This window comes from Microcaecilia unicolor, chromosome 1, assembly GCF_901765095.1.
Source record: "Microcaecilia unicolor chromosome 1, aMicUni1.1, whole genome shotgun sequence".
Taxonomy (NCBI): Eukaryota; Metazoa; Chordata; class Amphibia; order Gymnophiona; family Siphonopidae; genus Microcaecilia; species Microcaecilia unicolor.
In genome coordinates this window covers 565,806,821-565,830,628 of record NC_044031.1, presented here as the reverse complement: position 1 = coordinate 565,830,628, position 23,808 = coordinate 565,806,821, and the positions used below count along the sequence as shown (strand labels likewise).

The 23,808-nt window shown below is 41.5% G+C and overlaps 1 protein-coding gene across 1 annotated transcript in view; it reads left to right on the top strand.

Annotated features, from left to right (window-relative positions):
• CSMD3 (CUB and Sushi multiple domains 3) overlaps positions 1-23,808 on the top strand; it is a 2,043,988-nt gene that overhangs the window by 1,990,085 nt on the left and 30,095 nt on the right. Inside the window, exons 66-67 of the mRNA XM_030189879.1 lie at positions 5,825-5,890; positions 11,108-11,266. Of these exons, the coding sequence (XP_030045739.1) occupies positions 5,825-5,890; positions 11,108-11,266 (225 nt within the window). The remainder of the gene's footprint in view (positions 1-5,824; positions 5,891-11,107; positions 11,267-23,808) is intronic.

Genomic DNA, 23,808 nt, shown 5'->3' with positions numbered 1-23,808 from the left:
GGCATTTTTGTTTTGTTCCATTATGCTGTAAAACATCTAAGTGTTAGGCATGCCCTAATCCCACCTTCAAAACGCCCCTTACAGGCTCCCTTGTGATTTGGACACACTGCAGACGAATTGCATAGATAAACATCTGCAAAATAGGTTTAGAAAATAACGATTTGGATGTCTTGAGGAGAAAAACATCCAAATGGTGCTTTTGACACTTTTTCAACATTTTTCTCATTTGAAAATGAGCTCCTTTGTCTTAATTTCTCCTTGTCAATTTTGGAGCACATACTATAGAAATCTGCCCAGCACAGGTCCTACCTCCCAACTACTGGAGTTGCCTTTGAAGCTCACTGCAGCCTCAATGCTGATCTCTTTTTGCCATTTATAGGACCAAGTCCATAGAAGTCTGCCCAGTATTGGTCTTCCTTTCATCACAGGACAGCACCTTTATATGTGATTTTTGAATTTTTATGTTCTCACAATCATCTATGATTACTCAATCTGATTTTCTGATAGTGGTTCAAAATCTAATTTTGTCTAGATTAGATTATTATAATAGTCTTTACCTAGGTTTATCTCAATCTTGATGTAAAGCATTACAGGTTGTACAACATGCTGCTATATGGCTGATTGTTGGGTTACAATGTACTGAGCATGTTACATCTTCTTTGAAGTCTTTATATTGGCTACCTGTGAGCTTCAGGATAATGTTTAAAGTACTAATGATTATTTTTAAAACTTTGACCAGTGGTGTTCCTGAATATTTGCAGAATACTCTGAAGCTCTATGAACCAGCTTGCTCCTTGGGATTGACAGGAACTCGGTTACTGGTGCTGCCTTCTTTAGTGAAGGTTCAATATACTGATATTTGTGATGGTGTTTTCTCCTTGTCTGGTCCAGGCCTATGAAACAAACTCCCTAGAAATATTCAGATGTTAACATCTGCTACTGACTTTAAGAAAAAGATAAAAACCCTTTTGTTTGTTCAAGCCTTTATGGACTAAGAAAGTTTGGGACTGGTTCTATGATGCTGCTATATTAAATTCTGTAAACATGATTTGCAATTTTGATTTCTGTTTTTAGTTTTAGATTTTATGCATGATTTGTTATATGTTTGCTATGTTTTATATATTTTATTATGTGAGTTTTTGTTCCTCACCTGATAGGAGGGTTATAACGATATGAATAAATAAATAGTGACTTTATATTGAGCACAAAGATATTCACATGGAAGAGAATTTTTAAAAGGCCTTCCAAGTCAGAATACAGATGTTCAGCTCATTACGTCCAAAACAGAAGTCCATCTCACATGTATTTTCCAACTGAAGATACTTAAATTGGACATATGTGTACTGAGGACATCCAGAATGAACAGCCATTTTACAAACTGGAACATCCAACATATAAACAGCACAAAAAACAGTGAGAAGTGCATCTGTCTGGCAGCATTCTTAGAAGAATGGTCACACAGACGTCCATGCAAAACATGGGGGGGAGGCAGCCTAATGGTTAGTGCAGTGGACTTTAAACCAAAGGACCCAGCTTCAAATCCCACTTTAACTCTTTTATTTTTTTCAATTGTGAGCCCTCCAGGAACAGAAAAATAGGCACTGTGCCTGAATATACACCACTTTAATAGTAACATAGTTGATGATGGCAGATAAAGACCTATATGGTCCATCCAGTGTGCCCAACAAGATAAACTCTTAGCATAAGGTATAATGTGATACTTCATATGTATGTCTAATCTGGTTTTGCTTCCCAATTACTGATGTTGCCATCTAATCACTGCTAAGCTTCTTTGGATCCATTTCTTCTAAACATGATCCGTTTGTGTTTATCCCATGCATTCTTGAATTCAATTAGCATTTTCATCTCCATCACCTCCCACGGGAGGGCATTCCAGGTGTCTATCACTCTCTCTGTGAAAAGTACTTCCTGACATTATTCCTCAGTCGTCTCCCATGCAACTTCACAATTCATGTCCTCTAGTTCTATCACCTTCCCATCTCTGGAAAAGGGTTGTTTGTAGATTAATACCTTTCAAATATTTTAATATATGATACATATATTAATATTTTAATATATGTATTTTAATATATTTTAATATATTTTAATATATGTATTAATATTTTAATATATGTATCATATCGCCTCTTTCTCTCCTTTCCTCCAGGGTATACCAGTTCAGGTCATCAAGTCTCTCTTCATACATCTTGTGACACAAACCCCTTAACATTTTCATCATTTTTCTCTGAACCACTTCAAGTCTTTTTTTTTACATCCATAGAAAGACACGGTCTCCAAAGCTGAACACAGTACTCCAAGGGGGGCCTCACCAATGACTTGTACAAAGGCATCAACACTTCCTTTCTTCTACTGTTTATACTCATATCTATGCAGCCTAGCATCCTTCTGGCCATGACCACAGCTTGTCATATTGTTTCATCACCTTGAGAACCTCAGACACCATCCCACCAAGGTCCTTCTCCTGAGATGAGCTTACCAATCTCTCTTCTCTTATCTGGTACATCTCCATTGGATTTCTGTACCCCAAGTACATTGCTCTGTACTTTTTTTCATTAAATGTTAACTGCCAGACCTTTGACCATTCTTCTAGTGTTTGGAGATCTCTTCTCATGGTTTCTACTCCCTCCGGGGTATCCACTCTACTGGCTATATTCGTGTCATCTGCAAAAAGGAAAACTTTTCCTTTTAACCCTTCAGCAATGTCTCTCACAAATATATTAAACAGAATTGGCCCCAGCATCGACCCCCAAGGTACTCCACTGCTCACCTTTCTTCCCTCTAAGCGGATTTCATTTACTACCTTCCTCTGTCACTTGTCGGTCAACCAGTTTCCAATCCAGTTCACCATGATGGGTCCTAAGTTCAGCCCTTGTAGCTTATTCATGAGTCTTTTGTGAGGTTTTGTATCAAAGGTTTTGCTGAAATCCAAGTAGATTACATCTAGCGCACATCCTTTATCTAGTTCTTTGGTTACCCAGTCAAAGAGGTCAATCAGATTCATTTGGAAGGATTTTCCTATGGTAAAGCCATGTTATCTTGGATCCTTCGACCTGTTGGCTTCTAGAAAGTTAGCTATCTTTTTCTTCAACAATGACTCCATTATTTTTCCTACCACCAACATGAGGCTTGCTGGCCTGTAGTGTCCCACTTCTTCTCTATCCCTGCTTTTGTGAATAGTGACCACATCAGCTCATCTCCAGTCCTTAAATAAATCCTTAAGAGGTCCCTTCAGGACTTCTCTGAGCTCCCTCAGTATCCTGGGATGTATCCCATCCAGCTCCACAGCTTTGTCCACTTTCAGATTGTTAAGCTATTTATAAACGCTTTCTTCCATCAACGGTGCAATATCAACTCCATTCTCAGATATACCTTTGGCAGCCGACCATGATCATTCTCCAGTATTTTCTTCCATGAACAAATTCAGGCTGGTAGGTGGCTTATATATTTAGGTATATCACATATTTATTGTCTCTGGAGGGTTCACAATAAAAAAAAAAATACTAAGCTGGGTCTCTTGGTTGAAATTTCATTCAATAACTACTAGGTTACTTCTTAGACTTGATTCCTCCTTTGCTAAAAATGTCCATAATACCTGAAGCTGTCATAGAGGCTGGTATCCTCTCAGTTTCATTTTCAGGGGAGAAGGAGGGGGACTGCAACCACTGGAGGATTAAGGAGGTGTCATGCCTTAATCCTTCCAGTGGGTAGCTGCTCAGAGAACCTTTTTTTTTACACTGGACATGACTGAAACAGGTCTAACTTAGGATGTCCTTTTTTTGTGAAAATCCTCTTTCTTAATTATAAAACAACAAACAAAAATTCTAAATCAGGGTGACACAGCACTGGCAAGGATGTCCTTTTTTTAAAACTGACAGATAAGAAACATCTAAGACTTAGACGTTTCTTTGTCAGTTATCACCATCGGAGTCCTGATGTTGGGCCCTCCCTCGTCCCACCTGAAACACACACACAACACATCCCTTTGCTATTTGGATGTACTGCAGTGTTGGATGTCCTTTTCTGCCTTTTGAAAATCGGGATTTGAACGTTTCAAGCACATGGACGTCCATTTGGGTATTTTGAGATGTCCATATGCTTTGAAAATAAGCTCCATATTATGAATTTGAGGCTTTAAAGGATCCAGTGAATGACAAAGAGGAATTTGACAAACAGTGGTTTATGCACTGTTATCTATTCCAGTTTGAAGATCCTTCACATCATTTAATTTTTGAGTTTTGATTGGATGTGGGTTTTGGTTTCTATTGAGTACATACGTTTCTGCTTTTGAATTTTTGTGGTGTTTGGAGATTTAGTTGACCATGTTAGAATACTACCAAAGTATGCTTATCACATTTTGCACTTTATATAGATATGGTTGTTTTCCAAATTTCTCCTTCAACCATTCAACAAAACTTGTGCTTATTTACTAAGTTATGTTATAGTAATACTTACTTCTCAAGCTATGGTATTCATTGACACTTCACAAGACCTTAAGAGATTTTGCTAGCTTTCCACAGGAACTTTGACCTGCCAGCACTCAATCTGACACATCCAGTGATGTTGTGAAAGACTCTAACAATATATTGAAAAAATAGATCCCAACTCTTGATCTCATGAAACAAAAGATGTGTTCCCTTGAAATTACCCCACCTCTGATCCTTTAAAAAAGATGTGAGTGACCCAGTATGACCCACTCCTCCAAATCCCTAATACTTTCTTTAAGCTCAAATCCTTGCACCCCACCAATACCTATTGGGGTATCCCTGGTGGATAAAGTGGGGCAAGAACAATCCTCAGTCACTCTTCTGGTAGTTCCCACTTGTAAAATAACACATGTATGCCTCTAATGGTACTCTGGTGGTACTATCACTGTAGGTCATACTGCCAAATAAGGGTGCATTTACTGACCTCTAGTGGTAGTATTGAGAAAAAACCACAAGGAATCACCATGTGAGAGAGACATTTCTCCCCCCCCCCCCCCCGATACTCAGTGCTATTTAACCAGTCAGAAACGGCCACTGACCAGTTAAATAGCATTTTAACCATGAATATTCAGTGGGAGATAACCGGTTATCTTCAGTGGGAGATAACTGGCTACCACTAAACCAGCTATGTTGCTTGACTTATCCAGTTAGGCATGGATATTCAGCTCCAGACTGGATAAGATTAGCGGTTTAATCAGGCTGCATAAATAGCAGTCCTATCTTTAACCGCTATAACTTAATTAGTCAGCTGCTGAATATTGGCTAAGCGGTTAAGTGTTTGGTGGACAAAAAAACCTTGGATATTCAATGCCGGCGGTGGCCAGTCAAAGTGCCGCCTGCCGCTAGCTGAATATCAGGCCCCATATGTTTAACATTGACACATTGATATACATACACACACACCTACCTGTGTGTACCTGTGGTACAGAGGAACTACTGATTAGTAATTCCTCAGTAAGTTGTCTAGTTGTAAGAAAAATGTACTTTATTGTGCAATGGTTTAGTAAATTGGGGCCAATATCTTTGTAGTATTTATGAATTAATATATATTCTGCATTTTCAAAACAATAGAAATAAAAACATATAGTGTTGAATTTATATATGAGCATTAAATTCTGTTTTGTATTGGTTTGTGAATAAAACAGTAGTACAAAAAGATTTGATAACATAATAGAACATATTGCTATTTTACATTATTATTATTAGCATGTGTATAGTGCCACCAGATGCACGTAGCGCTGTAATTCTGTGCACTTGTATAGCAAAACATTTTGTATTGAATATCTTATAATTATGATATTTTATCTCTTTTTCAACAGTTGGATCCAAGATATTGGTTAAAGACCATAGACCGGCTTTGGGAACTCCAAGTCCCAAACTAACTGGTTTGTAACATTTCTCTTTGTTGTTTGTTTTGTTCTTAACATACTTTCTGAAAGGACAAAATGTTCTCAGATTACTTTGTCTAGGTGTCTGTGCATATGTATCCCTATACCTCTTATCCATATTATCCACACCAGAGTTTCAGGATATGTCATGTGACTACCAACCAAGAGATTCTTGAAAGAAGTATTTTTTCTTCACGTTCTTTGATTGTCTGTGTCCCAGAAAGTAAGGTTTATGAGTTCTGGGTGGAATTTTTTTGTTTGTAGATTAGCAGATGTTTTACTACAAAAAACGCAGAAGGCTCACAAAATTATGGGATAATTTTATAATTGACTTAAGCGTGTAGAGCAGCATTTTGAATGTGAACATTTGCACCCCACACAGCTTCATTGAATATTTAACATCCAATTCAAATCATGAGTGAGTGAATGAATGCAAAACAGCAGCTAGATTTTCATTTCATTTCATTTTTTTTCCTACATGAAGAAACAAAAACTGGCACTAGAGCTTTACACTGACCACATCAGAGCAAGTCACTGGGAACAAAGTGAGCTGCTCATCACCAGGAGACGCAGGGAGCCAGTGCCAGTGGATGGAGCCCTCCCTCCCCTCCTTTCCTTCTTGTCACGCGCTCTCCCATTTGTTCGGTTACTGCAATGGGTTCAGGATTTCGGATCCAGATTTTCATAGGACCAGACTGGAGAAGTGGGATTGCAACTCACAAGAATCACCTCCGCTATTGACCCCTGCGTAATGATTGGCAGCTGTGGCAACATCCCTCGGGCCTCTCAATGAAAGCTGGTCTCTGTACTGTCCACAAACCAAATCTGGATGAACCATAATCAGAGCTGCATGATCCACCGTAGAAGAACAGCAGCTTGGGGATTTGCAATTATCTCACACCAAGGATGTGTCTCCAGGAGCTTCTGCCCAGGAGGGAAGGGTTAGGATGGCAGTTGTAGTTGGTGATTCGATTATTAGGCATGTAGATAGCTGGGTGGCTGGTGGACGTGAGGATTGCCTGGTCACTTGCCTAATGCGAAGGCGGCAGACCTCACATGTCACCTAGATATGATTTTAGATAGTTCTGGGGAGGAGCCGACTGTTTTGGTATATGTGGGTACCAATGACATAGGGAAATGTGAGAGAGAGGTTCTGGAAGCCAAATTTAGACTCTTAGGTAGAAAGCTCAAATCCAGAACCTCTAGGGTAGCATCTTCTGAAGTGCTCCCCATTTCATGCGTAAGCTCAAGAGACAGAGCCCCAGAGTCTCAATGCATGGATGAAGCGATGGTACGTGCAGGAGGGTTATAGATTTGTAAGGAACTGGGCAGCATTCTTGGAAAGCAGGAGCCTATTCTGGAATGACGGGCTACACCTTAACCAGGGTTAGGCCAGGCTTCTGCAATAGGCATTTAAAAAGGAGATAGAGCAGCTTTTAAACTAGAACCAGGGGGAAGGCCGATAGTCGTTCAAAAGTGCAAGGTACGAAACAAGGTATCTTTCAAAGATATCACCAAAACAGGGAAGATAGGGTATCCCGATAGCAAGGTTGCAATACAGACCATAGTAGACCAGGTCTCTTTAAAGAAAAATCAGACAAAAGATTGCAAATTAACACTGCAAACTGCTGAGCAAGATGTAAATAGGAACAAAAAACATAGCTTGAAATGTCAATATACAAATGCTAGAAGCCTAAGAAATAAGATGGGATAGTTAGAATATATTGCACTAAATGAAAAATTAGATATAATAGGCATCTCTGAGACCTGGTGGAAAGAGGAGAACCAGTGGGGCACTGTCAAGATACAAATTATATCATAGTGATAGGGTGGATCAAATTGGTGGAGGGGTAGCATTGTATGTTAAGGAGGGTCTTGAATCAAATAGATTGAAAATTCTGCAGGAAACAAAACACATCTTTCAATTCCTATGGATACTACTACTACTACTTGACATTTCTAAAGCAGAAATTCCATGTGTAAAGGGGAAAAAGATAGTGATAGGAGTGTACTACCATCCACCTGGCCAGGATGAACAGACAGATGTAGAACTGTTATGAGAAATTAGGGAGGCTAACAAACTGCGGAACACAATAATAATGGTCAATTTAAATTACCCTGATATTGACTGGGTAAATGTAATATTAGGGCATGCTAGGGAGATAAAATTCCTTGGTGAAATCAAGGACTGCTTTATGGACCAACTGGTACTGGAGCCAACAAGTGGAGGAAAAGTTCTACACTTAGTTCTTAGTGGAGCGCATGATCCGGTGCAGAAGTCAATGATGCGGGATATGCTTGATAACAGTGATCATAATATGATCAGATTTGATATCGGTTTTTGAGTAAGTACACACAGGAAATCCAATACATTAGCATTTAACTTTCAAAAAGGAGACTTTGATAAAATGAGAAGAACGGTGAAAAAAATCTTAGAGGAGCAGCTGTGATGATCAAAAATTTACATCAGGTGTGGATGCTGTTCAAAAATACCATCCTGGCAGCCCAGGCCAAATATATTCCATGTTTTAAAAAAAGGATGAACGGAGACCAAATGAAAGCCGGCATGATTAAAAAGTGAGGTGAAGGAAGGTATTAGAGCTAACAGAAAATCCTTCAGAAACTTTTATGAAGGATTTTCTGTTAGAAGGATCTGACTGAAAATAATAAGAAACAGCATAAGGAATGGCAAGTAAAATGCAAAGTTCTGATGAAGAAGGCAAAGAGGGATTTTGAAAAAAGATTATGTTGGAGGCAAAAACGCATAGTAATTTTTTTAGGTTTATTAACAGTAAGAATCATTTGAACCTCTAGATGACTGAGGGGTATAAGGGGCAGTTCGGGGAGACAAAGCCATAGCAGAGAGATTAGATGATTTTTTTGCTTCGGTCTTCACAACGAAAGATTTGGGAGAGATGCTGGTGCCAGAAATGGTATTCAAGCTGACAAGTCAGAGAAAATGAATGAAATCTCTATAAACCTAGAGGATTTAATGGCGCAATTTGACAAATTGAAGAATAGCAAATCACCTGGACCGGCTGGTATTCATCCCAGAGAACTGATAGAATTGAAAAATGAACTTGTAGAGCTATTGTTAGTAATATGTAATTTATCTTTAAAATCAAGCATGGTACCGGAATATTGAAAGGTGGCCAATGTAATGCCGATTTTTAAAAAGGTCCCAGAAGTGATCTGGGAAATTATAGACCGGTGATCCTGACGTCGGTGCCAGGCAAAATGGTAGAGAGTATTATAAAGAACAAAATTACAAAGCATATTCAAAAGCTTACATTAATGATACAAAACCTATATGCATTTAGAGAAGGGAAATAAATCTTGCTTCACCAATCTACTACATTTCTTTAAAGGGGTGAACAAACATGTGGATAAAGGTGAGCTGGTTGATATTGTGTATCTGGATTTTCAAAAAGGCATTTGACAAAGTGCCTCATGAGGAATTTGGAGAGTCATGGGTTTGGCAGTAGTGTTCTATCGTAGATTAAAAACTGGTTAAAAGAGAGAAAAGAGAGAGTAGAGTTAAATGGTCAGTATTCTCAATGGAGAAGAGTAGATAGTGGGGTTCCCCAGGGGTCTGTGCTGCACCACAATGATCTAGAAATGGGATTTACTAGTAAGGTAATTAAATTTGCTGATGACATAAAGTTATTCAAAGTTGTTAAATCACAAGAGGATTGTGAAAAATTACAAGAGGACCTTACGAGACTGGGCATGCAAATGACAGAAGGCATTTAATTTAAGCAAGTATAAAGTGATGCATATGGGAAAGAGTAACCCAAACTATAACTATGTGATGCAAGATTCCACATTAGGAGTCACCAACCAGGAAAGGGATCGAGGAGTCATCATTGATGATACGTTGAAACTCTCTGCTCAGTGTACGGCAGTGGCTAATAAAGCAAATAGAATGTTAGGTATTATTAGGAAAGAAATGGAAACAAAAATGAGGATGTTATAATCCTTTGTATCGCTCCATGGTGCGACCGCACCTCAAATATTGTGTGCAATTCTGATAACCGCATCTCAAAAACAGTATAGTGGAAATAGAAAAGGTACAGAGAAGGGTGACGAAAATGATAAAGGGGATGGGACAACTTCCCTAGGGGGCATACGATAAAGCTATGAAGTAGTAAATTTAAAACAAATCAGAGAAAATATTTCTTCACTCAATTTGTAATTAAACTCTGGAATTATTTGCCAGAGAATGTAGAAAAAGCAGTTAGCTTAGTGGGGTTTAAAAAAGGTTTGGATAGCTTCCTAATAGAAAAGTCAATAAGCCATTATTAAAATGGATTTGGGATATTTATAGGATAAGCAGTAAAATGTATTGTACTGGTTTGGGATCTATCCAGGTACTTGTAACCTGGATTGGTCACTGTTGGAAACAGGATGCTGGGCTTGATGGACCTTCGGTCTGTCCCAGTATGGGAATACTTATGTTCATACGTTCTTAATTACTGCAGAAACTTGTCTGGAGCTGCACTGAATACTTAATCCAATCTTTACATGCCTAGTGAACCCCTAACCTGCCTTCTAGGCACTCAGCTTTCCAGATTTCCCTGAACTCCACAAGTGCATGCTTCAGTCAGTTGTATGTACAGCTCCAGTTGTATGCATGTACAGTCTGTTAACACTCATTGCATTTTGCCATAACCCAACTTTTTAGCGGCCTCTGAGGAAGGGCTGGAAACACTGCGATAGAATTAATAATTGTGTCCCCAACCCCTACCCTCTTATAAAGCCTTCCTACACTCCTGCGACTCTAACAGTATGTAATAACAAGCTTCTCATGGGAAGAGTCACAGACCCCTAGTGGCAGTACCTTGAGACTACCTCTACAGGTTGTGACTGCCATTTCAAACCCATAGCTGGCATGAGTAGGAGAGACTAAGGATTTTTCGTGCTCATCCTACCCTAGACCATGAGAGCATCCATAAGTTTTTGCTTTTTCTAACTTTACTCAGGTAGCTAACTGATCAGAGATATTCAATGGCACTATCTGGGCAGCAATTAAAAATATGATTGACAGCAATAATTTTTTTTTTTTACTCAGGATTGAGTTTTGGTTAATATTTTTGATCGAACAACAGCTATGGAAATAACCCATAATAGTGGCAAATGACAGCTAATAGTGCCGCAGTCAAATAGAGTCTGGTTCCATTCTAATCTATTAATATGTTTCTAATTCCTCTGCAGTTCCCGATGATGTGTTTGCCCAGAACTATATATGGAAAGGCTCTTACAGCTATAAAGGAAAAATGCAGCCTATGACATTGACAATCAACAGTTTCAATGCATCTACAGGCAGAGTAAATGCAACACTCACAAACAGCAACATGGAATTGCTACTTTCAGGTATGGTAGCCTAACCATAATAAAATAAATAAGATCTACATATTTCAGCAGTATCTCAAGCTTGTTTTTCAGGGCTGAGATAAAACTCCATTCTCACTAGTGAAGGGGGTCAACATGGCCAGCATTCACTGAAGATACAAAGGAGTAAATATGAATGGTGATTATTTTAAGTTCAATAGGTTACAAAAAATTTTGGACACACAACTATTCGAGTCTCTTCTTCACTGTAGGATTAGCTCAATTGTTCAGTCCTAGCTCAAGGGGTTGTGGTATTCTGAGCCAACTCTTGATCTGGCACCCCCTTGTCTACATCAGCACCTTCCTGCCCCCCCCCCCCACCTCTACCTGCTTTTTACAATAAAAAACATGTTTCTTTGCTCTCATCACATAGTAACATATACATAGTAGATGACGGCAGAAAAAGACCTGTATGGTCCATCCAGTCTGCCCAACAAGATAAACTCATATGTGTATACCTTACCTTGATTTGTACCTGCCTTTTTCAGGGCACAGACTGTACAAGTCTGCCCAGCAGTATTTCCCGCCTCCCAACCACCAGTCCCGCCTCCCATCACCGGCTCTGGCACAGACCGTATAAGTCTGCCCTCCACTATTCTCGCCTCCCAACCACCAACCTCTCTTCCCCCACCTGCTCCGCCACCCAATTTTGGCTAAGCTTCTGAGGATCCATTCCTACTGCATAGGATTCCTTTATGCATATCCCACGCATGTTTGAATTCTGTTACCATTTTCATCTCCACCACCTCCCGCGGGAGGGCATTCCAAGCATTCACCACCCTCTCCGTGAAAAAATACTTCCTGACATCTTTTTTGAGTCTGCCCCCCTTCAATCTCATTTAATGTCCTCTCATTCTACCGCCTTCCCATCTCCGGAAAAGATTTTTTTGCGGATTAATACCTTTCAAGTATTTGAACGTCTGTATCATATCACCCCTGTTCCTCCTTTCCTCCAGGGTATACATGTTCAGGTCAGCAAGTCTTTGCTCATACGTCTTGGAATGCAAATCCCATACCATTCTCGTAGCTTTTCTTTGCACCACTTCCATTTTTTTAACATCCTTCGCAAGGTACGGCCTCCAAAACTGAACACAATACTCCAGGTGGGGCCTCACCAACGACTTGTACAGGGGCATCAACACTTCCTTTCTTCTGCTGATCATACCTCTCTCTATACAGCCTAGCAACCTTCTCGCTACGGCCACCGCCTTGTCACACTGTTTTGTCACCTTCAGATCCTCGGATACTATCACCCCAAGATCCCTCTCCCCCTCAGTACCTATCAGACTCTCACCGCCTAACACATAAGTCTCTCGTGGGTTTCTACTCCCTAAATGCATCACTTTGCATTTCTTCACATTGAATTTTAATTGCCAAACCTTAGACCATTCTTCTAGCTTCCTCAGATCCCTTTTCATGCTTTCCACTCCCTCCCGGGTGTCCACTCTGTTGCAAATCTTAGTATCATCCGCAAATAGGCAAACTTTACCTTCTGACCCTTCGGCAATGTCAATCACAATTATATTGAACAGAATCGGCCCCAGCACCGATCCCTGAGGCACTCCACTACTCACCTTTCCCTCCTCCGAGCGAACTCCATTTACCACCACCCTCTGTCGTCTGTCCGTCAACCAGTTCCTAATCCAGTTCACCACTTTGGGACCTATCTTCAGCCCATCTAGTTTATTTAAGAGCCTCCTATGGGGAACCGTGTCAAAAGCTTTGTTAAAATCTAAGTAGATTAAGTCTATAGCACGTCGATGATTCAATTCTCCAGTTACCCAATCAAAGAATTCAATGAGATTCGTTTGGCACAATTTCCCTCCGGTAAAACCATGTTGTCTCGGATCTTGCAACTTATTGGCTTCTAGGAAATTCACTATCCTTTCCTTCAGCATGGCTTCCATTACTTTTCCAATAACCGAAGTGAGGCTTACCGGCCTGTAGTTTCCAGCTTCTTCCCTATCACCACTTTTGTGAAGAGGGACCACCTCCGCCGTTCTCCAGTCCCTCGGAACCTCTCCCATCTCCAAGGATTTATTGAACAAATCTTTAAGAGGACCTGCCAGAACCTCTCTGAGCTCCCTCAATATTCTGGGGTGGATCCCATCCGGTCCCATGGCTTTGTCCACCTTTAGCTTTCCAAGGTGTTGATACACACTCTCTTCCGTGAACGGTGCTATATCCATTCCATTCTCAGGTGTACTTTTGCCAGTCCCTCGCGGTCCTTCTCCAGGATTTTCTTCAGTGAAAACAGAACAAAAGTATCTATTTAGCAAATTGGCTTTTTCTTCATCATTATCTACATAGCGGTTCGCTGTATCTTTTAGTCTCACAATTCCTTTTTTAGTCATTCTTCTTTCACTAATATACCTGAAGAAATTTTTGTCGCCCCTCCTTACATTTCTAGCCATTTGTTCTTCCGCTTGTGCCTTCGCCAGATGTACCTCTCTCTTGGCTTCTTTCAGTTTCATCCAGTATTCCTCCCCGTGTTCCTCTTCTTGAGATTTTCTATATTTCTTTAACGCTATGTTCTCTATGCTCAGCCGCCAGCACCGCCCCAGGTTTAAATATGAGAACAAGAAGTACCTGTTCTCACATTTGAAGGTTTGACAATATTGGTGGCCATAAGGAGAAGAGAGCACAGCGACGAGAGTAAAACATGTTCTTGGTGATGTGATGATTGAGCCAGTGAGGCAGACTTGTTGCACATGAGCTTTGGCGCCCTAATCACTACTACTACTACTACTTAACATTTCTAAACCGCTACTAGGGTTACGCAGCGCTGTATAATTTAAAATAGAGGGACAGTCCCTGCTCAAGGAGCTTACAATCTAAAAGACAAGTGAACAGTCAATCCGAAAGGGGCAGACAAATTGGATTACTGAACGGTAAGAATTAGGTGCCAAACACAGCATTGAAGAGGTGGGCTTTAAGCAACGACTTGAAGATGGGCAGGGAGGGGGCTTGGCGTAAGGACTCAGGAAGGTTGTTCCAAGCATGGGGTGAGACGAGGCAGAATGAGCGGAGCCTGGAGTTGGCAGTGGTGGAGAAGGGTACTGAGAGGAGGAACTTGTCCTGTGAACGGAGGTTTTGGGTGGGAACGTAAGGGGAGATGAGGGTAGAAAGGTAGTGAGGGGCAGCAGACTGAGTGCATTTCTAGGTAAGAAGGAGAAGCTTGAATTGAATGCGGTATCTGATTGGAAGCCAGTGAAGTGACCTGAGGAGAGGGGTGATATGAGTATATCGGTTCTGGCAGAATATAAGATGTGCAGCAGAGTTCTGAACAGATTGAAGGGGGGATAGATGGCTAAGTGGGAGGCCGGTGAGGAGTAAGTTGCAGTAGTCAAGGCGAGAGGTAATGAGAGCGTGGACGAGAGTTCGGGTGGTGTGTTCAGAGAGGAAAGGGCAAATTTTGCTGATGTTAAAGAGGAAGAAGCGACAGGTCTTGGCTGTCTGCTGGATATGCGCAGAGAAGGAGAGGGAGGAGTCAAAGATGACTCCGAGGTTGCGGGCAGATGAGACGGGGAGGATGAGGGTGTTATCAACTGAGATAGAAAGTGGAGGAAGAGGAGAAGTGGGTTTTGGTGGAAAGATGATGAGCTCGGTCTTGGACATGTTCAGTTTCAGGTGGCGGTTGGACATCCAGGCAGCAATGTCGGCTAGGCAGGCTGATACCTTTGCCTGGGTCTCAGCGGTGATGTCTGGTGTAGAGAGATACAGCTGGGTGTCATCAGCATAGAGATGATACTGGAAACCATGAGATGAGATCAGGGAGCCCAGGGAAGAGGTATAGATTGAGAAGGGGTCCAAGGACATATCCCTGGGGAACGCCAACAGATAGCGGGATGGGGGTGGAGGAAGATCCATGAGAGTGAACTCTGAAGGTGTGGTGGGAGAGATAGGAGGAGAACCAGGAGAGGACAGCACCCTGGAACCCAAATGAGGACAGTGTGGCAAGAAGTAAGTCATGATTGACCGTGTCAAAAGCGGTGGATAGATCAAGGAGAATGAGGATGGAGTAGTGGCCTCTGGATTTGGCAAGGAACAGGTCATTACAGACTTTAGAGAGTGCTGTTTCTGTCGAGTGTAGAGGGTGAAAAACAGATTGAAGTGGATCGAGGATGGCATGAGAGGAGAGAAAATCAAGGCAGCGGCAGTAAACAGCATGCTCAAGTATTTTGGAGAGGAAGGGTAGGAGGGAGATGGGGCGGTAGTTGGAGGGACAGGTAGGGTCAAGTGATGGTTTTTTGAGGAGAGGTGTGACTACGGTGTGCTTGAAGGTGTCGGGGACAGTTGCAGTGGAAAGAGAGAGGTTGAGGATATGACAGATGGAGGGGGTAACAGTATGAGAGATGATGTTAAGTAAGTTGGTGGGGATGGGGTCAGAAGAGCAGGTGGTGCATTTTGAGGAGGAAAGAAGGCAAGCGGTTTCCTCCTCGGTGATGTCAGGAAAGGAGGAGAAAGAGGCCTGGGTTTGTTGGTTGAGGGAGAGGGTTGACGGGTGAAGAGGAGGAGATGGCTTGGTAGTGAACTCAAGGTTGATCTTTTGCACCTTGTCGCGGAAGTAATCAGCCAGTGATTGAGGAGGGAGTTAAGGGTGGCGAAGAGACGACGGGGGTTGGAGCTGAGAGAATTGGTCAATTGGGTGTAATAGTCCTGTTTGACAAGGAATAGGGAGGAGTGGAAGGAGGATAGCATGAATTTGTAGTGAAGGAAGTCTGAATGGGTGCGAGATTTCCTCCAGAGCCGTTCAGCAGAACGGGCGCAGGAGCGAAGATAACGGATGCAAGGGGTCAGCCAAGGCTGGGGATTAGTACGCTTTGTGGGATGGGAGGTGGATGGTGCGAGGGTGTCCAGAGCAGAGGAGAGAGTGGCATTGTAGGCAGAGACAGCCTGGTCGACAGACTCGGAGGACATGACGGAGGGGAGGAGATTAGAGATAATAGAGGATAGGGTGGGAGGGTCAATAGCCTGAAGATTCCTGGAGGTAGTGGTTAAAGTTGGACGGGGCTGAGGGGGGGGGTGAAGAAGAGTGAAGGTGATTAGGTGATGATCGGAGAGAGGAAGAGCTGAGGTGTGGAAATTGGAGGAAGAGCCGGAAGAGGAGAGGACGAGGTCAAGACAATGGCCGTCTCGGTGAGTAGGGGTGGTGGAGCATAGCTGGAGGTTGAAGGAGGATGTTAGAGTGAGGAACTGAGAAGCGTGAGGGTCGGAATGGTCATCAATGTGTATGTTAAAGTCTCCGAGAATGAGGGACGGAGATGAGGGTTCAAGGAAGACGGAAAGTCAGATCCTGAGCCAAACCTGCTTTTGTTTCAGCTTTTGGGTTTGAAATATAAATAAAAACAACAACAACAAAAAGAGTGAAAGAGTTGATTTTAATTTATTTAGGAGCCTATTTACTAACCTGCAGAAACATTTTGTAGTTACTGAATTGTAATTGTCAAAATTAACACTTCACAATATCTACACCTCTGTGTTAAATTGTGGAGGTATTTCCAGCATTTTATCATACTGTTGATTCAAATTATTTTTATTTTATTTTATTTTTTTGCTATGGTTTAGGCAAGTCTCCCTGACTCACTCAGGGCAAGGGATCTGTGCTGAGTACCTTGCCCCCTACCATTAGCAACAAGTTTTTGGAGGGTTACATAAAGGCTTTAGGTTGATACAGTATGTTGAAAGGAAGGGATCAGCTGATTGGTCCCTTGGATATGTGGAGGGGATCAATGAAGTGACAGGTCTGGGACTTAGCTGGTAGTAAAGGCAAGATCAGAGCTGAAATTTTGTTCCAGGGCTGAAGGGGTTGGAAATTTTCTCATCCTGTATAGCCCTCTGGGGCATCATTTTGGGGATACAGGGTGGATATTACAGTTGGTGGCAGTCCTGGACAGTAATCAAAAAATAAAAAGGTGAAAAGCCAGACTAATAAATAATAAAAAATGTACAGACCAACAAACCAAGAGCTACCAAGTGCAAATACTGAGATTTTAAGGCTTAGAAAACACCTTAGAAATTGTCAGTAGCATAGATCCTTCTCAAATCTGCCACATTTCATTCATGCACTTGCAATCACCACAATTCTCTTTTAGAACACTATTGATGGATTCATGAAAAATATATCACAATACTTGGAATACCATCTGAAACATATTCAAAGCAACTTTACATATAAATTCTACTTCCTTCTTCAGACTGCCCTTAAAGCATAAAAATGCTTATAATGCTTATAGGGTCTCCTTTTCTTTGGTCCAGAAGCAGGAATTTTTCATGTATCAACTCCTTATTCTTTTTTCCAAATGTATATCAAACACTTTCTTATCAGATTTTTTATCAAAATTTTTATCAAGGTATTTTCAAATCTTCTGAATAACTTTCCAATATTGAAGATATACAAAATGATTAACTTATCATAAAAGCATTGTTTGACTGGCCACCTCTCCCGACATGCATGTTTCAAAACATTTTCATCAGGGGTGAGACACATTAAATTATTCATTTTGTGACCAATGTTCTCCTGAAAAAGATTACTGAGTTGATACCTAAAGAAAATCCTGCTTCTGGACCAATGAAGAGGAGACCCTACAAGCATTATGGGCTAGATTCTATATATGGCATCTGAAAAATCCACATGGAAAAAAATTAAGCCTAGACGTATTCTCTGAAGTATGCCTACATTTTTTAGAATAGGCTTAAACTTCCATGCAGTAAATAGAATACGCCGAGCAGCTCTCCACACAACCAAATTTGGTCACGTCCATTTAGGCCACATTTATTTGGTGTAAATCCCGACACCTAAATTATCCACAGAGTGTGTGTGTATTCTATAATAATGGTCATAGATATTTGAAATACCCACACCCCGCCGCCCATGACCACGATCCCTTTACAACTATTCAGCTTATTTTCGAAGGAGATCGCCGGCCATCTTCTGACACAAATCGGGAGATGGACGGTGATCTCCTAAAGCCGGCCAAATCGGTATAATCGAAAGCCTATTTTGGCCTACACCAACTGCTTTCCATCGCGGAGCCGGCCAAACTTCAAGGGGGCGCTTCGGTAGGGTAGCAAGGCGGGACGGGGGCGGGTCAGGGGCGTGCTTTGAGATGGCTGGCTTCGCCCAATAATGGAAAAAAGAAAAACGGCCTTGACGAGCATTTCGTCGGCTTCACTTGGTCCCTTTTTTTCACGACCAAGCTTCAAAAAGGTGCCCAACTGACCAAATGACTACCGGATGGATTCGGGGATGACCTCCCCTTATTCCCCCAGTGGTCACCAACCCCCCCACCACCCCAAAAAAATTAAAAAAATATTTTTTGCCAGCCTCAAATGTCATACCCAGCTCCCTGACAGCAGTATGCAGGTCCCTGGAGCAGTATTTAGTGGGTGCAGTGCACTTCAGACAGGTGGACCAAGGCCCACCCCCCTACCTGTTACACTTGTGGTGGTAAATGTTAAGCCCTCCAAAAACCCCCAAAACCCACTGTACCCACATGTAGGTGCCCCCTTCACCCATAAGGGCTATGGTAATGGTGTACAATTGTGGGGAGTGGGTTTTTTGGGGGGGGGATTTGGGGGGCTCAGCACCCAAGGTAATGGAGTTATGCACCTGGGAACAATTTTTGAAGTCCACTGCAGTGCCCCCTAGGGTGCCTGGTTGGTGTCCTGGCATGTGAGGGGTACCAGTGCACTACAAATGCTGGCCCCTCCTATGACCAAATGCTTTGGATTTGGCTGGGTTTGAGATCGCCGGCCTTGATTTCCATTATCGGCGAAAACCGATGCCGGCCATCTCTGACATTTGGCCGGCCCCAACCATATTATCGAAATGAAAGATGGCCGGCCATCTTTTTCGATAATACGGTTTGGGACTGCTCCCGATTTGTGTCGAAAGATGGGCGTCATTCTCTTTCGAAAATAAGCCTGAAAGTTACCTAGGCAAATCTTTAGAATATTGACTCCTGTTTTAAACCTGGAGTGAGTATAGTAGGTCAATTTAAATGGCATCAGATTTCTAGAATGAGTACCATGTTCATCGATTAAGAACAATATGCCAAGAAGGTAATTTTATTACAGGGCATCTAAGTTGTAAGGACACATAGGCCCGTATTTTGCATCTAATCTATAGAGGCACAAAGGTCGCCTATCTGCCTTTATCAAATAGCTTCCCTGAAAACGTATGCAAAAAATCAGACTTATTCTGAGGCAGATGTAGCTCTATACTTAAGTTTGCACAGATAACCACACATTTTCTGCCAGATTCTGTATAGGTCGTCCAAAGTTGAACTCGCAAATTTGGTTGCAGATCATAGATCTGTATGTAAACTAGTTAGCTAGTTAGACATTAACAGGCAGTTAATTGGCAGTAATTAGGAGTTACATGCAGATCTGCCTAATGCCCTATTCTATAACATGAGCGCCTAAATTTCATAGTGTACAACTTCAAAGGGGGTGTGGCCATGGAAGATGAATGAGCCGATCAAGGGCATTCCCAGAATTTAGGCACATTCTTATAAAATAAAGTCATTGACACACCTAACTGCCAGGTAGGGGTAAATGCCCACTCCAAAATTAGGCACAAAGGGAGAGATTCTATATATGGTGCCTAAAAAAATCAGCGTTGAAATCAATGCTAAATGAATTCTATCATTGGTGCCTAGATTAGCTACCGATGATAGAATACACCTAGTTGATATTTCAGTGCCTAAATCTATGTGCATCCATTTACACCAACGAAAATGTGGCATAATTCCCAGCACGTAGATTTAGGCGCACTAGAACATATTCTATAACTAGGCATGTAAATTTCAGAACACCCATGAAATGCCTACTTCTCCACCCATAACCATGCCCCATTTTGCGTGCACACATTAGAAATTTTGCGCACATCGTTAAAGAAAGCATTTAGTTATGTGCCTGATTCTAATCAGTGCCAATTAGAGCTCATTATTTCTTGTTAAGTGCTGTTATCATGCTCATTAGCTTATTAAATTATGTGCATTGTTATAGAATCAGCACCTATTTCAGCACCGATTTTAGACATGCTATATAGAATCTGGGGGGAAATGCATGCCAAGCTAATATACTGTAAAGGTTGTTGCATGCAAGGCATCCATTGCACAATACTATCTTATCGCAGATCATTCTGGCGCCTAACTTTGGGTACTATTTACTGAATTTCCTCCTTTATGATATATCCACATCTCACTACTCCATCTCATCCTCTGCTTATGGGAATGCATATGCATAGAGTGCAAAGTATACCATGCAGTGGTATTAGGTACTTTTATGATGTATACCCCTGGGCAAATTTATGTGCCTATTTTTGTGTTACATGTTAAGAAAAGCTTATACAATTACCACCAAGAAGACAGGACATCTTAGCAGAAAAAGCATATGAGTGCATGCGTTGTGTATATTTTATAAAACATGAGGGCAGTTCTATAACTGAGCACCTCCATTTGGTGTCCCAATGCTGTGCAGTGAGAGCTTATTTTATTATGGCATCTAGGAGCCCGGATTCTGTTATGGAATACTAGCGTAACCTGGTATTGCAGCATCTAAAATTAAGGCACCAACAGTTACACCAGCCATAGACCAGAAGTAACTACAGACACCTAAATGTGGCAAGAGCACACATAACATATATTCTGCAAGTTGTACATGCTCTGCCTATGTATACGCACCTTATATTTAAACAGTATGCTTCTTATGGGCATAGGTGTTAGTTGTATTTATCTTAGGACGCCTAGTTTATAGAATTTTCCTTCATGTGCATAAGTGCCAATCCTACCCCATAGAATTCCTATTCATTTATCATATAGAGATATGTGCTTTGTTTCTCTGTGCTTACTTTTATGTATGTATACCCAGGGCAATTTTGTAAGAGCCTAGTTGTGTGCAAAACACTGACATCACCACAGGTGGGTCTGGGAGGGCAGGGGGACATTCACATTGGGTTCAGGCTAGAGAGTTGCACGGGGACAGAAATGCGACCCATCCCCGCCCGTCCCCGCCAGAATCAAACCCGTCCCCGCTCATCCCCGCCAGAATCTAACCCGTCCCCACCCGTCCCCGTGAGTAATCTCCTCCGTCCCCGCCCGTCCCCGTGTGTGATCTCCTCCAACCCCGCCCGTCCCCATAAAAAAAAGGAAGTATGTATTTCTGAATTTTAATTAGTCTTTATTGAGTTTTAATGAAAATACAAAATGCAAACATCGTCCAAGTAAGAGGACCCAAACCAGTCAGGAATATTTGGCAGTTATTTCTTTAGTCCATTCAGAAACAGAAGTCCATCAACAGTGTGTGGTCCTAGCTGTGATCGTCTATCCTCAAGAACACGCCCAGCTGATGAAAATGACCGTTCGGATGATGTGCTGGCAGCAGGCACTCCAAGGACTCGTCTGGCAACTCTAGAAAGATTTCTCCACTTAGTTGTTTTTGACTTCCAGTAAGACAAGATGTCATCAGTAATTCCGTCAGTGGTAGTCATGTATGCATCCATCTGTGAAAAAGCAGATGGTATCGTTTTGAATGTGATTGTGTGAAGGCATATTTTGCAATGACAGTAGTATTGTCATTACAAATAGAACATATTGAAATAGCTAACAAAAGAACATATATACATACCTCAGATATATTTGAAGATGAAGAAGAATAGAGGTCTTCCAAGAAATGTTCCTCTAGTTTCATCTTTTTATTGGGTTGCTGCAAGACAGAGTCATCTGGAAGTGAAATGTCTTCTGCTGGCAGTCTATCTATCATCTCTTTCAAGCTGGACAGTGCCTGTGCATATTCAATTGGTGCTAATGTTGCAAAGTTGTTTTTAAAACGTGGATCCAGCAAAGCAGCGGTACAATGCAAATGATGAATTGTGAAGTATTTATTCAGCATGTTAAGTAGATGTTTTTTTAGTTGCGAGATGATGGTACTGTCAGAAGACTTTTCAGTGAAATGTTTTTGAAGCTTTATTTTGGTAGGTAACACCAGATGCAATGAAGGGCTTTTGTCAGTAGAGAGGCATTTTGTGGCCACTTCAACTGGTTCCAAAACTTGAATGACATCAGCCAATAAGTCTTCATTGATATGAGCCAGGAGACGAAACAAATTTCTATTAAAACCTGGCTCGGCACTCAGAGTATGGAGTTCTGAAAAATTTGTTGCCACTGATTTCAGTGTTAACAGGATACTGTTCCATCGTGTTACTACACATTGTTTAAGTGTTGTTACTAGCTGATTGTTAATTTTGTTCTTTTTGCCAATGTCACTAGTTCTTTCGAAGTGTCAATAAGTTGGGCAACCTCAGGAGGCAAACCAGTGCCATTCGAACTTGTCTGCTGTTGTAGTCCATGTGACAAAACAAGATTTAGATTATGACATGAACATCCAAGCCACATGTTTTCTCGAAAGGCAGCCTTCATATTATTGGCATTGTCTGTAGTGAACACATTGTCTTGACGTTGAACACAAAACTCGTCCAGAATTGACTTCACTGTCAGTTTTATATTTTCTGAGGTATGATTTTCATCCAGTAATCGAGTAGCCAAGATAAACGATTCAGTTTGCCAGTTATCAATATACTGTACAGTCACAGTTATGTAGCTATGGTTGCTTTGTTTGTGTGTCCAGAGGTCAGTTGTCACACCAAAATGTGGCACCAAAGTTAGCTTGTCGATGAGTGTGGTCTTCTCTTTCTCAACAACACCATCAAGATGACGAGACACAGTTGACCCACAGGGCAAGACTTGGTCCAGGTCAACGTTCCCATATTTAGCACCAATGGAGATGAGCTTTGATGCTAAATTCCTGAATCCGTCTCCTTCAACAATAGAAAAAGGCCTCACATCTGTTGCACACATGGTGACCACACTGTCTGCCACTTCAGATTTGATGCTTGCAGGTACTTTGTTGGTATTACTTGATAGAAAAAAGCCTGGTATAGCTGTAATCTTTGTTGCTGGCATACGGTTTGCACAGTAGTCCTTGTGAGCCCATAAGCCATTGGTGCCATCACGTGATCTCCAAGAGAGAACTGTCTTGCATCTCGAACAAAGCACAAAAGGCACTTCTTTGGCATCGATCAATACCGATTTAAAGAAATTCCATACTCCACTCTTACCCTTATTTTTTGTATATGAAACACGGTCGCTGTTTGAATCAATAAGTTTTTGAATGTCGGCTTTCTTTTCCGTTACCATACCTACCGAGTGGCAGCCTCTATAAAACGATATGACACAGAAGAAATAAAAATGAAAAATGTATTTACTACTGTACTAAACAAAATGCCATCATGAAAGACCATGGTGGAGGGATTGGGCCACCCTTTTCTTTTTCCATGATCTGAGGGCCAGTGTTGCCATATGGCGAAACATGTTCTAGCCCGATTCATTCCAGAAAGTAGCCCAACATTTTTGACACAAAAAAAACCTTTGTACTGCTCCATGAATACTTGAATACTGTGTGCAATTCTGGTCACCGAATCTCAAAAAAGATATAGTGGAATTAGAAAAGGTCCAGAGAAG